The sequence below is a fragment of the Vanessa tameamea genome, chromosome 8 (genome assembly GCF_037043105.1).
Source record: "Vanessa tameamea isolate UH-Manoa-2023 chromosome 8, ilVanTame1 primary haplotype, whole genome shotgun sequence".
NCBI lineage: Eukaryota > Metazoa > Arthropoda > Insecta > Lepidoptera > Nymphalidae > Vanessa > Vanessa tameamea.
In genome coordinates, this window is record NC_087316.1 from 12,036 (window position 1) to 27,705 (window position 15,670).

The following is a 15,670-nucleotide window of genomic DNA, read 5'->3' on the forward strand; positions in this document are numbered from 1 at the left end:
TTATTTGTTCTGGCATCCTTGAGTCGAACTAGCTCCCTCCGTAGCCTGGCGGCTTTCCTCGCGCGGGGCGGTAACCTAACCTAACCTAACCTAACCTAACCTAACCTAACCTAACCTAACCTAACCTAACCTAACCTAACCTAACCTAACCTAACCTAACCTAACCTAACCTAACCTAACCTAACCTAACCTAACCTAACCTAACCTAACCTAACCTAACCTAACCTAACCTAACCTAACCTAACCTAACCTAACCTAACCTAACCTAACCTAACCTAACCTAACCTAACCTAACCTAACCTAACCTAACCTAACCTAACCTAACCTAACCTAACCTAACCTAACCTAACCTAACCTAACCTAACCTAACCTAACCTAACCTAACCTAACCTAACCTAACCTAACCTAACCTAACCTAACCTAACCTAACCTAACCTAACCTAACCTAACCTAACCTAACCTAACCTAACCTAACCTAACCTAACCTAACCTAACCTAACCTAACCTAACCTAACCTAACCTAACCTAACCTAACCTAACCTAACCTAACCTAACCTACCTACCTACCTACCTACCTACCTACCTACCTACCTACCTACCTACCTACCTACCTACCTACCTACCTACCTACCTACCTACCTACCTACCTACCTACCTACCTACCTACCTACCTACCTACCTACCTACCTACCTACCTACCTACCTACCTACCTACCTACCTACCTACCTACCTACCTACCTACCTACCTACCTACCTACCTACCTACCTACCTACCTACCTACCTACCTACCTACCTACCTACCTACCTACCTACCTACCTACCTACCTACCTACCTACCTACCTACCTACCTACCTACCTACCTACCTACCTACCTACCTACCTACCTACCTACCTACCTACCTACCTACCTACCTACCTACCTACCTACCTACCTACCTACCTACCTACCTACCTACCTACCTACCTACCTACCTACCTACCTACCTACCTACCTACCTACCTACCTACCTACCTACCTACCTACCTACCTACCTACCTACCTACCTACCTACCTACCTACCTACCTACCTACCTACCTACCTACCTACCTACCTACCTACCTACCTACCTACCTACCTACCTACCTACCTACCTACCTACCTACCTACCTACCTACCTACCTACCTACCTACCTACCTACCTACCTACCTACCTACCTACCTACCTACCTACCTACCTACCTACCTACCTACCTACCTACCTACCTACCTACCTACCTACCTACCTACCTACCTACCTACCTACCTACCTACCTACCTACCTACCTACCTACCTACCTACCTACCTACCTACCTACCTACCTACCTACCTACCTACCTACCTACCTACCTACCTACCTACCTACCTACCTACCTACCTACCTACCTACCTACCTACCTACCTACCTACCTACCTACCTACCTACCTACCTACCTACCTACCTACCTACCTACCTACCTACCTACCTACCTACCTACCTACCTACCTACCTACCTACCTACCTACCTACCTACCTACCTACCTACCTACCTACCTACCTACCTACCTACCTACCTACCTACCTACCTACCTACCTACCTACCTACCTACCTACCTACCTACCTACCTACCTACCTACCTACCTACCTACCTACCTACCTACCTACCTACCTACCTACCTACCTACCTACCTACCTACCTACCTACCTACCTACCTACCTACCTACCTACCTACCTACCTACCTACCTACCTACCTACCTACCTACCTACCTACCTACCTACCTACCTACCTACCTACCTACCTACCTACCTACCTACCTACCTACCTACCTACCTACCTACCTACCTACCTACCTACCTACCTACCTACCTACCTACCTACCTACCTACCAACGACAACGTGACTCATGTCATCCTATCTGCAATACTTTACGATACAAAGCAAGTGCCACAGTGCTACGTGTTGTTTCTACTTTTAGTTCCGTATATTTTGTAAGTTTTTCATTTCATTTATGATGATGGTACTTTGCAGATTGTGTGTAAAAGGTATGGCAATGTCAATTATTGTTGCGTACAGTCTATAGTATAATTTGTGAGTAGTAATCTCTAGTACAGTATCGGATGTACATTTATAGCATGCTATTTTGTTAGATTTCAATTTGTATTTCAGAGCCAGTAGTTGGTGTACTATATTTACTACCTGATCGTGGCTGTGTAATCTAATGCCCCAGGTATATGCTGTTCTCACTCCGAAATACTATTCGTCTGCATAAATCGGTGCTTACGTTAGGTATCTTCGTTTAGGTTCGCAATATGCATTAATTATTATGTATTTTTGCATATTGCAAATCTAAATAAATGGGTCCTGTATTGCAATCATAAACCCCTGTCTCAGGAATAAGCTCGTGTGTTTACATGACGTTTGTTTTTAATTGTTGTGCGTGTTTTATCTTGTAAATTTAGTGTGTAGCGCTCACGAATGGTGTTTTATTGTTTGCCATAGTGATGTATTTTTTTGTCATAGTGGTATTACGCTTAAATTGTTTCAAGTCGGTTTTAGACCATATAAGTATACCAAAAGAATATATTAAAATAGGGATAGCAAAGGTGTTAATAGTTTTAATTATGGTTATAGAATTGAGCTGTGTTTTCAATGTCATATTCAGTCCATAATTAAATTGTTGGCTAAATTTTATTTTGGTTTCTATTTTTAAAAAAAAATAAAAAAAAAAAATTTTAACTTGCAATGTTTGTATGTATGTATGTGCGGGTGGAATCTTGCTACTTAATTTTGAAGCACATATCTTTAACCGATTTAGCTGAAATTTTGTATACACGTTAAGTTTGGATGACAATACACGATAAGCTGCTTGACGTGATTATAAGTCCAATATGGTGGACCATTCGAGATGGCAGAATAATTTTTTATTTTATGCAGTTCTACAATATAGGTATCAAACAATAGTGCTTGTTGAGATTAATTCGAAAAATAATGTGACGTCATTCTAATTCCAATAAGGTGGAACATTCGAGATCGCAGAATAGTTATTTTTTATGCACTTCTGCAATATCTAATATCTGTTTCGCCTGATTGTAGTCTAAATATTTATATGACGCATCGTTTTCTTCTAAGGGATCTATTGTTTCTCCGGTTTGTAGTTGATAATGCATCAGATGATTATGACTTGCCTTAATAGCATTGATTTTACATTTTTCAATGGCGAAATCTATTTTAATATCCTGGAAGAAGTTTTGAGTTAATTCTGTAGGTGAGAATATTTTTATATCGTCCATGTAAAGTGGTTAATATTTATATGCTCAATGTTATTTGTCAAACTATATGTGTATTGTAGTGTGTTTCGATTACATGTACAGTTTAAAATAGTAGAAAGGGGGTTCAAAGCAAGGCAGAACCATAAAGGACTTAAAGTATTGCCTTGGAAAATATCCCGCTGTATTTTGATTTCATCCGTTTCGATAGTTTTATTTTGAAGACTAATTGTAAGTTTAGTTGTCTATAAAGATATAGCGTGCCGTAAGAAATGTATGATTTGTGGGTGAATTTTGTAAATATGTAAAATCCAACCAGCTATGTGGCACGAAATCGAATGCTTTTTTATAGTCAATATAAACTGATTTTTTGTTGTTCTTCGAAAATCGTGTTTTTTTTTCTAAATGATTGTAAATAGAGTGTGTAAGACATTTACTAATTACATTTACTTTATTTTGTAAATTGTTTGAAGACAAGTTATTGGCCTATATTTAGAGGGATTTGCGATGTCTAAGAGTCCTCGGGAATCATATACCTAAGTGAAACTTTTTGCTATGTATTGTGGCATTGAGGTTGGGTTCGTAATAAAGTTATTAATGTGAGTGTACAGGCAGGGGTGTACATGTGTGAATTTCTTATACCAGTAGTTAAACAGGTGTGTATGGATTTCGACTAGTCAATTCTTTATAGAATAATCTCTACTATGTATCGCCAGTTTTTAGTTGTAATGCCAAATTTTCTTCTATGGTCTTTATAATTTTTTTCGTACGACGCGAAATTGAACTCCTCTATGGATACGCTATCATAAAACTGTAGATTTTCACATAAGATAACGATCACCGTGTCGTGTCCGTTTCTCGTCATATTCGTTAAGAGGCTCGCTCATCAGTGATCGGGCTCTAGCGACGATGAAGTCTTCAGTCATCCTTATTATATCTTTATAACTCACTATATAAAACTAACAGCTTATTTTACATTATACTACACTTACGACTCGTTACATTTGGTTTGTCTCGATTTCTGTATAGCTCTGTACGTACGAAATAAAACTTGAGAATATTCACTTATAAGTTATTTATTTTTATAGAGCTGTGTAGCTTATTACTTATATTCTAAGGTAAGCATTTGTATTCATATGTTCTACATGAGAAATTTTGTACATTGAGATTGTTTTATATTTTAGTTATACATATAATTTAGGTACAATTTAACATATAAAATCTAACATTTTGTTACTAATCAGTCCATACAGACAATACTATATAGTAATTGTCGAGTGTATTTGAACGTGTGACGATATCGAGTGGATTGCTACCTCTAAACTATTTTACTACTATTCCAAACAAATTAACAAAAATACATATCGAGCTAAATGCGCAATCATTTAATCTTGTCACTAAACTGTGATCATGCAAGTCGAATCTCAATATTTCCGAGATCGGGCTACCGGTGAATTCGGACATGAGAATTGATCATTCATTACAAGGACCCGCGGCTACTCGTCCGCGCCGAGCGGCCGCACGACGCGCGGGCGCCGCGAGCGCGCCGCGCCGTTGCGCGACACGGGCTGCTCGCAGTCCGAAGGGGCCGATTGCGACTCCGGCACCGGTCCCAGTTGTCGCTCCAACTCTGGTTCCAGCTCCGGCTCCGGTTCCGGCTCCGGCTCCGGCTCTGGCTCTGACTCTGGCTCCGGCTCCTGCTCCTGCTCCGGCTCCGTCTCCGGCTCCGGCTCCTGCTCCTGCTCTGGTTCCGGTTCCGGCTCCGGCTCCGGCTCCGGCTCCTGCTCCGGCTCCGGCTCCATTTCCTGTCCAGGTTTCTCCCACTCCGGCTGTGGGTTGCGTCGAGTGCGCCGCCGGACGCGGCGCCGCACGCGTCGCGGCGGCGGTTCGCCTTCGGCGTCGGCGGCGTCGCGCGCGCTGCGATGCGCGTCCAGCAAAGCGAGCGCACGGCGCTTGAGTTGGTGGAAAGTAATCGCCGTGTCTTTTGTGTCACCATTTCCTTTATTTTCTCCTGTAAACCTGGTGTTATTATTATTCACCGAGTCTTGTGCGTGATTCGATGTGATGATCCCGTCTGTGTCATCGTGGCTTTTGAGTTCGGAGGTGCCTGGAACTCCGTTTGTTGTTTTCGATGATCTGTTGTTATTGGCTCCTTCCGATGTCTGACTGTGGCTGGAGATAGAAGCGAAGTGATCGATACCACAGAGTGTGTGCGGCGATTCGCTTACTGTTTCCCCATTCGGAGCTTCCTTTTCCGACTGATTGTTTACATTCAATTCTAAAGAATCTTTTTTGTGTAGCATTTCCACATGTCCTTCAAGAAGAGGAATTACTCTGAAAATAAGTTTGGAGGAGGTTAATAAAAAGATAAATAGGAAGCTTATTGACGAAGTCATGATAAATTATAAGATTATATTGAATATATCCCTGTATGGACTGGATTACTGGAATGGTTTACTTTGATGTGAATTTTGATAATAATTATAATGTTCATACTAAACACACTTTGCAAATTAATTTTGAAGCCATCCTATTGTAATGTATCAAACGGTCATACTTTTTATTTAGGTACAAACTGGACATAAGATCAAAAAAAAATAATTCTTTATTCAAGTAGGCTCATGAAAGCATCTTTGAACAATACCACCACTACCACCAGTTCAGAATGTAGATTCTACCGAAAAGAACCAGCAAGAAACTCAGTACATAGTTACGTTTCTCCATTATTTTAATTACAGAGTATTTATGTATAAATTACAATTAAATTTATATATATCCTGCCTAGAAATCAACAAACACTAAGCCCACTTTTTTTAATATTCATATCATCTTGTATTATAGCTATATATTGTGTTTTTTTACATGAGCTTTTTAATTTTTTTAAATGCCAAGTTAAACATAACTGTGGAATCTTATTATATAAACAAATACTGTGTCCCACAAAGGATGTTTTCACTTTGCAAAGTCAGAAACTAGATGTTGTTAGTTTATCTTCTTGTGTATACAATGATTAGACAACAATTTTTTCATAACACCTCTAATATTGTGCAATCTTAGATTTAAAATAAAAATTGATGATTTAGCTTCTTGTTCTACATCACCATTAGTAATCAAGTAAAAGATTTAGACATATGTCACGATAGCCACCCTCAGTTCAATCGAAAAATAAAGAATTGTAAGAAATATGTTTAATTTATATTTTAAATACATATTGTGCATTGTGTAGTACTTGGCGAGACTACCTGCAAATAGTAGAACATTTGCCAAAATAATTTTGAAATGATTTTTTTTTATTTTTTTGTGATATTGTATCTGCTGTTGGTTTTCCCATTGAAAATAAAATAAAATAAAAACTGTGCTCAGCTTAATTGAAACTTTTACATGTTTATATGAAATTGATGAATTAAAATAATTTTGTTAATCTTACTCTACAGAGTCTTCAGCACGCAGCAATGCAAGTGATTCGGATGAGGGCAATAAGTGTCCATTGGCACAAAGACAAAAACCACCGGGTAACGAAAATATTTTTTGTAAACGCTTTTCTAACCAACGCACTCGTCGATTCCTTATAACATGTATATAACATCGAGAGCGAACGTCCTTAAAATATCGTTGTAGGCATACGCTTATGCGGATCGCTGATTTAGAATTAATAACAGAATCTGATAATTGTGAGTCGTCTGAACTACATCTTCGAAACATGATTGATTATTGCAGTACACGAAAACCTCTTAAATTAATTAATTAATACACTTATTAACAATATCGATCTATCGGACCTAACTAAATAATTTGAATTATGATTTTGATTTTTGGTTGTCCAATGATAACAAATGTCAAGGGATGCTGTGGCAAACGGCTCTCCAATGACACTGACAGTGATAGTAGTAGTTAAGTTTAACCACAGTGTGGTCATCTCGAAGATTGGTTTTAAAAAAAAGGGTGTAGGTTACCACCAAGTACACATTTTTTGCTTTTTGTTTTTATTTGTTACTCTGTTAGTTATTCAACGTTTATAAGGAAAAATAACTATTCGCCCTGCGTTAACCTTTTTTATTTTTAATTAAAATAGTAAATATAAATTTAATTTGACTTCTAGGCAATTTTGTCATTCTAGGCATTTTCGTATAAAGGTAAATAAATTCCTTATTAAAGCGAATTTAAAGTTTTTTTGACTTAACATATTCGGTCAATGTAATGTATTCGTTATAGTTTATAATCTGTATAGCTTTCGTTATTTTGTTATATACTCTATTGTCAACTGCCAAGCCCACAGATATCAAATAATCAAATAATTAATTTCTTTTTAACGAACTAATGCTTATCTTAAAACAGCAAAACAAATTTAATACCTATATTAAGTAACTTATCCATTTCAATCGTATATTATGAAGTTATAATCTTTTAATTTTCGGAGTCTCTTATATTTTGGCCTTGTACAGAATCAAAACATCAAGTAAACGAAGTGATATTCCCAAGTTGGTTTGTTTTGAATGTGATGGTTTGAATCGTCAACAGTGGGCATCGCTCACCGTGGAGACTTAATAGAAGCTCTAAAGGGAGGATGTCTAACGTAGAAAACGTATGTCCGCAAGTTCTGCGTGGTGTGACGCGCGAACTGCGACGGCTCGCGGCCAATCCACCATCGGGCATTAAGCTTGTCCTTCGAGATGACAATATTACCGACGTCGTTGCACTGATTGACGGCCCTGGTATGGCTCTAGTTTTATTGTTCTGTAATTGAGTATTTCGTCTACTTTGTTTTTTCTCTTACTTTTATTTTCGCCTTAGTTGATCATTCTATGACACTTGTTAATTTCCCACATATTATTTAAATCATAGAGTAACGTAACTTATTATGATGTATAAAACGGTAATCCATTGAAAACATTTTATGGTCTAGGAGGTGTATATTTTGCGGTGTTCTTGTCTGACTACCTGATATAGTATAGCAGTACCTGTATAGTTTGTAACATGTTATCAAAAAAGTATATTGATAATATGACAAGATTCATATTAATGTTTCCTTTTAAATCTAATATTTGTAGGAATTGACTATTTGCCCATTTGTGATGATTATGTTTCACATGATCAATGATAGAAAACTCATTGTACCTCATTTGTGAATCAGCACCAGTACTGACAATAGACAGTAGTGATGTAAGACATATTAACAATTCATTCAGTCATTCAAATGTGCCAGTGCAGCATTTTTTTACTGGAACATGCAATATGATATCTTATATACGTTAATTTTCAATGAGAGTGAGTTAGGAGATAAATCGTCAACATTGATTGTTGCAAACTATGTTTCCTCTTAGAAGGAAATGTGAATTCTTAAAATATAGTTGACTATAATGGACTTCAAAAGTCAATGGTAACTAAGCAAAGCGAGGCAAATCTATTTTGATATGAACACCCTTTCTATATTTAACTTATCACTATGTACAAACTCTATTTACTCTGAATCTGAAATTAATATAATACAAAGCAGATGTGCTTTGTATTATATTAATTTTAATAATACTGCTATATCTAATCTACTTTATGAGATGATTAAAGTAAAGTAAAGTAAAGTAAAGTAAAACTGTATATGTATTGTAAAATTTGTTAACATACTTATTTTTCATATTATTAACTAAATCACAAAGATCATCACCAATAAATTCCATTTACTTGGACATTTATGGTACATATACTATACGTCAATGTCAAGTGCATTCTCATATAATTTGGTGCTCAGATTTTATATACCACATTATATATTCATTTAAAACCAAATAAAGCAAACTTAGTTTGTATGCTGATTAATATTTTTATGAATCCAAACTATTTTGATTTACTAAGATTACATGCATTTTATAAAAACAATATCAGTTTTAACTTCTAAAAACAACATAGTTTTATACTAATAAATTAGCACTATGTCATTATAGGTATTTTATGTGTTCTTTTTTTATGGGTATATTGATGTTAGAAAAGTCATATTATTAAAAAAAAACTATTAAACAATTAATTTACTTGTAGATAAAAGTTAAAAAATCTGAGTTACATTTCAATACTTATTTCATTAGTTTAACTTAACATACAATTTTAAGTTATATTTTTTTATATTGAATATAATTCTTGCGTGTATTTATTTTATTAATGTAACGTAACGGAAACAAAAATGATCGACAGCGGATACGCCCTACGCCGGTGGAGTCTTCCGCGTCCGCCTCGCCCTGGGTCGCGAGTTCCCGACGGCGCCGCCGCGCGCCTACTTCCTCACCAAGATATTCCACCCCAACGTGTCGGTGGCGGGCGAGGTGTGCGTCAACACGCTCAAGCGCGACTGGCGGCCGGAGCTCGGGCTCGAGCACGCGCTGCTCGCCGTCAAGTGCCTGCTGATCGCCCCCAACGCGGACTCCGCGCTCAACGCGGAGGCGGCGGCGCTCCTGCGCGACCGCTACGACGACTACTTCGCGCGGGCCAAACTATACACCGACATACACGCGCGGGGGCGCGAGGCGGAGGCGGGAGCGTGCGCGGGCGCGGGCGCGGAGGCGGCGGCGGGCGGCGAGGGCCCGCGCGCCAAGCGCGAGCGCCGGCCGGCCGCGCCGCCCGCGCGCGACAAGCGCCGCATCCTCAAGCGCTTATGAGGCGCCGAGCGCGCCGAAGGTGTTTCTCCCGCACGAGTGTCGTCATGATTTTTATGAAATAGGAATGTAAAAATGTGTCCTTTAGTTGTATTTATTTTCTAATAAATAATAATAATGTAAAATTTAGTCAATGCTTCGTTCTTGTTTTCTTTCATTTATATGATACTTAATCATAACATAATGCCTAAGTTTATGAACGAATAACATTTGTCGATCGACCGAGCACGAAAGGCGAGGAAGAGAGGTTGCTTATAGAATTAGAAATAGGAACAGAATGTGGTGGAACAGGTCCACAGTGTAGTTAATTGAAAACATCTTCGCTATGCGTTCCTTTTTAACGTTAGTGATTTCTGAGATGCAACAAAAGTAAAGAATAAAAATTGATTTCAAAATTTGCCACCCCAGGCACAAACCTACTCAGTCTGCTGGTAAATCCTATATTTAAAATAATGTTAATGAATGATAGCTAAGGAATAATTTGAATATTTATTATTTTTATATAAAGAAAGTAATATTCAATTCCCAATTTATTATAATATGTTTTGATGCATAAATATTGTACTAGCATAGATTATAAAACAAAAGGGCAGATGGTGCGGACAGGACACTGAAGTGTGACCACTAAATCAAATGGCTAATCTGTGGAATTAAATACAAATGTCGTGTGGTGTAGCTAATACGTCACCATTGCTCCGATATAGTTATGTGCGTGTGTGTAATGCCTGCTTGTATTTACAAATATCCAAACAACTGTTTAAAATATTTAAATTATCTTTCCACGGGTATCTGTATTTTTATTTAAATATTGATAAGTATTGTATTTACATTTCATTTTATTTTTTACTAACGACCCACCTGGCCGGCATCGAACGGGTGCAGTTTATTAATAAATATATAATTTGTACTCTATATGGCCGGCTATTGTAGCCGAGATGGCCCAGTGGTTAGAACGCGTGCATCTTAACCGATGATTTCGGGTTCAAACCCAGGCTGGCACCACTGAATTTACATGTGCTTAATTTGTTTATAATTCATCTCCTGCTCGGTGATGAAGGAAAACATCGTGAGGAAACCTGCATGTGTCTAATTTCAACAAAATTCTGCCACATGTGTATTCCACCAACCCGCGTTGGAGCAGCGTGGTGGAATATATATATATACCTTCTCCTCAACGGGAGAGGAGGCCTTAGCCCAGCAGTGGGAAATTTACAGGCTGTTTATTTATGATTATGTACCCTATAACACTAACAACAATAATCTTGGTTTTAAATCTTGTTTCAGTGTGGATTTCTTACTGCATTTTTCTAAATTTATGGTCTTACAGTTATGTTAGTGATAAGTTGATAAGTTTATTGTGAGATTAGAATAATAAGTAAAAAGGGAGGTAGTTTTTCGACAAAGTCATACATTCTAAATATCTTTCCAGTAGAATATATGTATACAATAGAATGTGTTCTAACGAAACCTAGATACAGTTTTTTGTTTGACCTTACAGACAATATCTTTATTATAAATAAAGACATAAGTATATTATAATTTTACACAAAACGACGTTCTAAACTATTAATCTAGTATTTCATTTCTTTCGTGTTAATATGTCTGACAAACGGGCCACCTAACGGTAAGTGGTCAGTTGACCACGTACGGCCCGTAGACATCTTACTCTAAAAATATTAATCTTTCCTCATATCAGCAATACGCAGCCTTGGAAACTAAAATGATATGTCCCACGTGCCTGTTGTTAACTGCTGTTCACTCCTTCAACCTGGAACACGACGATACCAAGTACTTCTAGGTAGGTAGATACAAAGCTACCACCGAGTGAGTTTTAGTATTCGCAAAACTCAAATTTTATTGGAAACAATATTTTGTGTTTCTTAGTTATAATATTATCTTCTCAACAAATAATGATTGTGACTATATATTATGTAAATTTATATACTGACAAACTGTATGTAAAAACACATATTACGTGAAATGTCTATGCAACATTTGAACATATAGTGTACCTTACGTACACTTTCTGTAACTTTAGTAAAATATTAAAATAAATTAACTTATGAGGTCATTGCAGTGAATTGTCAAATTTAATGCCACAATAATATTTATTGAATGGGTTAACTAACGAACTTTTGGCTGTTAAGCCCTACAGTTAGACTTTTTACAAATGAAACAAATATTGTTTTTTTGACATCGAAAGAAACGTAATAAATCATATCCGCAAAAGTATTCCCTGCAATAAAATTGCACATATAGTATCCCAACTCAGAGATGCCAAATTTCTAGTAATACTACGTCACTAGGGTATTGCATGGGGGCCGAGGAACAAAAAATATATTTAAAAAGTAAACTCATTAATTAGATACTAAAATTGATAATGTATTATGGATCCAGATACTGCTACGGATATTATCGAAAATGGTGTTTAGGGTTCTGCTTAAAAATAAAAGACAATTGTTACAGTGTTGTTTTATTTGGTGATAAGACTTCGTTCACGCATGCTGGGTAGGCGCCATCCACTAATCGGCGATATCGGTGCTCGGGCTTCTATTGAATTGTAAGATATTCGTATCTCCAATAAGTCATCGGACAAGGCGTAGTTGGAGAAATTTATGTCAACTTTATTCGTGTCGTTTACACAACTGACTAATAAAGCTGCAACATTGAATAGCATTTTTTTTATTTTTCTTTATGTATTTAACCCATTAACAACTGAACTTAGTGCTATTATTTACATAAATACATATCACAATTATTTGGCATAGAAAATGTAACTCTAAGTTATTAAAAATATAATGACGGTAGGAACACATTTCTCGACCGCAAGTCGATGCTGCATGGCTGCATATTATATGTAAAAGTTACATGCTACTTCCATAATTGTTCTAATAGTACTTACGTATTATTTATACGGCGTCGGCTATTGAACTTACACTCGTGGCAAACCCAGGTCCCATTACTATCGGTATCATCAATACTGGTGATGCATACTTTATGGTAGGGTTTTGTACATTTTTTTTTATAGTTGTAATGGAATAGGCGTTTGTCTTCCACCTCACCTGATGGAAAGTGTAGATGAAGACGAAGGTGGTACACGCTCATCCAAAAGAAACCTGTTCACTCTACTCTTAAAGGCTCCAGAGTTCAAATTATCAGGAAAAATAGACCCAGGCAGGTCGTTCCAAATCTTGGCGACTCTCACCAAAAACTAGCTGTCAAACCGTTTAGTTCGACTTTTGGGTATGTCAACAACGTATGGATGAAACTTTTGCCTGCGCCTAGTAGTCCGATAAAGGAATGGTGATGGCTCAATCAGTTCGAAAAGAGCCAATTAAGATAGTCATCCTCTTTTACCAACAGTTTGCATTTGTTGCATATTAATTCATTTTTTTTTGTTTACATTGTTTTTTTTTGCGGCATAGCAAATTCTTAAGAAAGAAAAAAAAAGGATATATATAACAATTCCCGAACTCGACTATTGTTACCATGCTTTAGTTAGCGCTGTACCAGTTTTGCGTATACGTCAAGTGTTCAAAATGTTTATTCGCTATATACCTTATGATGATGCAAAAAATCTTAATTTGTAAAAAAAAACATTAATAAATAAAGCATATTATTCAACACAACATTATGTAGATGATAAAACAGCGTGGAGCTTGTACTTGTTGACTTTCAGGCAGAATATATATATCATATAATTGTATTATATATACATAATTGTATTTAACTAACACAACATATATTTTAAATGTTAGAAAAGAGTAACTAGTAAGTTTCTTGCCAGTTCTTCTCGGTAAAATGTACATTCCGAACCGGTGGTAGCTTTACTTAATAAAATTTGTAAATTGACGATTCAAAAGTGCTTGTAAAAGTCTACTTGAATAAAGTAGATATATTTTGATTTTGAATCTACTAAGGATATTAGATACTTACATCATTTGTGCTTCTAACCACCGTGGCTTAGTTCAATGCACGATAAATAAATCAATGAACAAAGATCGATTAATTCAAATCAAAACCTCGCTGATACGATCGTACGAAGTGTTATAGAGATTGTCTCATTAATGACACGAATATGTCGATGATAAAAAGGGTGAAGTTTGTGAACGTATGTATTTGACTGTGTATTTCGTTTGAGAAAGAGTCAACATCCGCAACTGCCTTCAGTATCTACATAAAGTTACATCAAATACAATGCTCCTAATGTCGTTATTAGATTACTATGAGGTACGACGCGTCTTAATTAGATTTAAAACTATGTTAGAAATATATTATGTCTAAAATTCGAAAAAAAAATTTATTGTCAACGTTGAAATCGTAATCAAAAGTCCTTACATATACTAATACAGGAAAGGGTCTTTAGAAAAAATTATGTTCAAAATATTGAATAGTCTATGATATTCATTATTGATTCGCCCAAAATTTGAGTTTTAAAAGTCGGCGAAGTGCGAGACTATTTGACTATCATATTCGTTATCAGTACGTTGAAATACATATGTATATACCAAATACCAAAATTGGAATCAATCGGGGTATTGGCTAAGTTGAAGTACACTCAAGTTGTAAATTTGAAAGTAAAAATAAAGGGGATATAAGTAGTTAACTGGAATAGTGTTGCTTTATGAATAAAGATTGTAGTACATGAGATCATGCATGTGTCAGATTAAGTAAGAAATAAATAAATTATTAGACGATTACAAACAAGGCTTACACTATGTATATGTTTTGATCAATTCTGTAATAACAATAATTTGGTTTGAGTTGTTTTTGAATAGTATTGATGGCATTGATATTGAATGGGAGGGTACTTTGACTTTCCTGTTCATTATTGTGAGTCACGTGATTTATAGTGAGGCTTATATAAGTAATAGAAGCTCGGTATATACGACTTTTACTTTTCACTTGATCCTGGACCAGCAAGTTGCTGCTAACATTTAAGGTACGATATAATTTTGTGATATAGTGTAATTGTTAGTGCTTGTTAAATTATTGATGAATATATGAATTGTGTTTTTGCAATTATCAATATACAAAGTTAGTATTATATATACAAAGTTAGTATAATCGTATTTAACTAACATGACTGTATTTTTGGATATTGAAAAAGAGTAACTACTGAGTTTCTTGCCGGTTCTTCTCGGTAGAATCTACATTCCGAACCGGTGGTAGCTTTACTTTAAATAGTTTGTTCAAGGACGATTTAAAAGTGCTTGTAAAAGCCTACTTGAATAAAGTATATTTTGATTAAGGTAATTAGTTTTAATGTAATTATTAATTGATACAATATTACGTTTACTACAGCTATTATAGTTACTAAATAAATATTTGTATTTCATATATAATCTTTTATTGTCTTATAACCTTAAAATATAATAAAGTAATAAAGAAATAAAAATTATCTTAAAATATCCTGACATAATGTATTAAGTCTCTAACACATGCATGCATCAGATCGAGCTATTAGCAAATGGTACGGAATATGCAAATTTTAGGTTTGTTTATATGATTATATGTATTGCTTCTTCGTAAATAATCCAATATTCTAGGACTATACGTCCTCGGTTATAGTTGCGTGCAGTCGGTCCTGTCTTTGCCGGCACCTGTATGGTTGTCATCGTAGCAGTAAAAATATATTTCACCCGTACTAAATAAATAAATGTTCATGTTCTTGTTTGCAATTTAAATTCCATTTCTTATTTATATTATATTTAACTTTTATTAAAAGCATCTTTATATCATATATCATTTATACTTTGCT

At 36.1% G+C, this 15,670-nt stretch overlaps 2 protein-coding genes across 2 annotated transcripts; one reads left to right on the forward strand and one right to left on the reverse strand.

Annotated features, from left to right (window-relative positions):
- Window positions 1-4,532: 4,532 nt before the first annotated feature.
- LOC113396285 (proteoglycan 4-like) lies at window positions 4,533-7,125 on the reverse strand. Its single transcript, XM_026634170.2, has 2 exons — window positions 6,699-7,125; window positions 4,533-5,605 (listed from the first exon to the last, which is right to left on the reverse strand). The coding sequence occupies exons 1-2, from the start codon at window positions 6,971-6,973 to the stop codon at window positions 4,768-4,770; spliced, it is 1,113 nt and encodes a 370-aa protein (XP_026489955.2). The 5' UTR covers window positions 6,974-7,125; the 3' UTR covers window positions 4,533-4,767.
- A 399-nt stretch (window positions 7,126-7,524) lies between these two features.
- On the forward strand, window positions 7,525-10,052 carry LOC113396286 (ubiquitin-conjugating enzyme E2 S). Its single transcript, XM_026634171.2, has 2 exons — window positions 7,525-7,983; window positions 9,452-10,052. Exons 1-2 carry the CDS (start codon window positions 7,836-7,838, stop codon window positions 9,910-9,912), a joined length of 609 nt encoding a protein of 202 aa, XP_026489956.1. The 5' UTR covers window positions 7,525-7,835; the 3' UTR covers window positions 9,913-10,052.
- The last annotated feature ends 5,618 nt before the right edge of the window (window positions 10,053-15,670 follow it).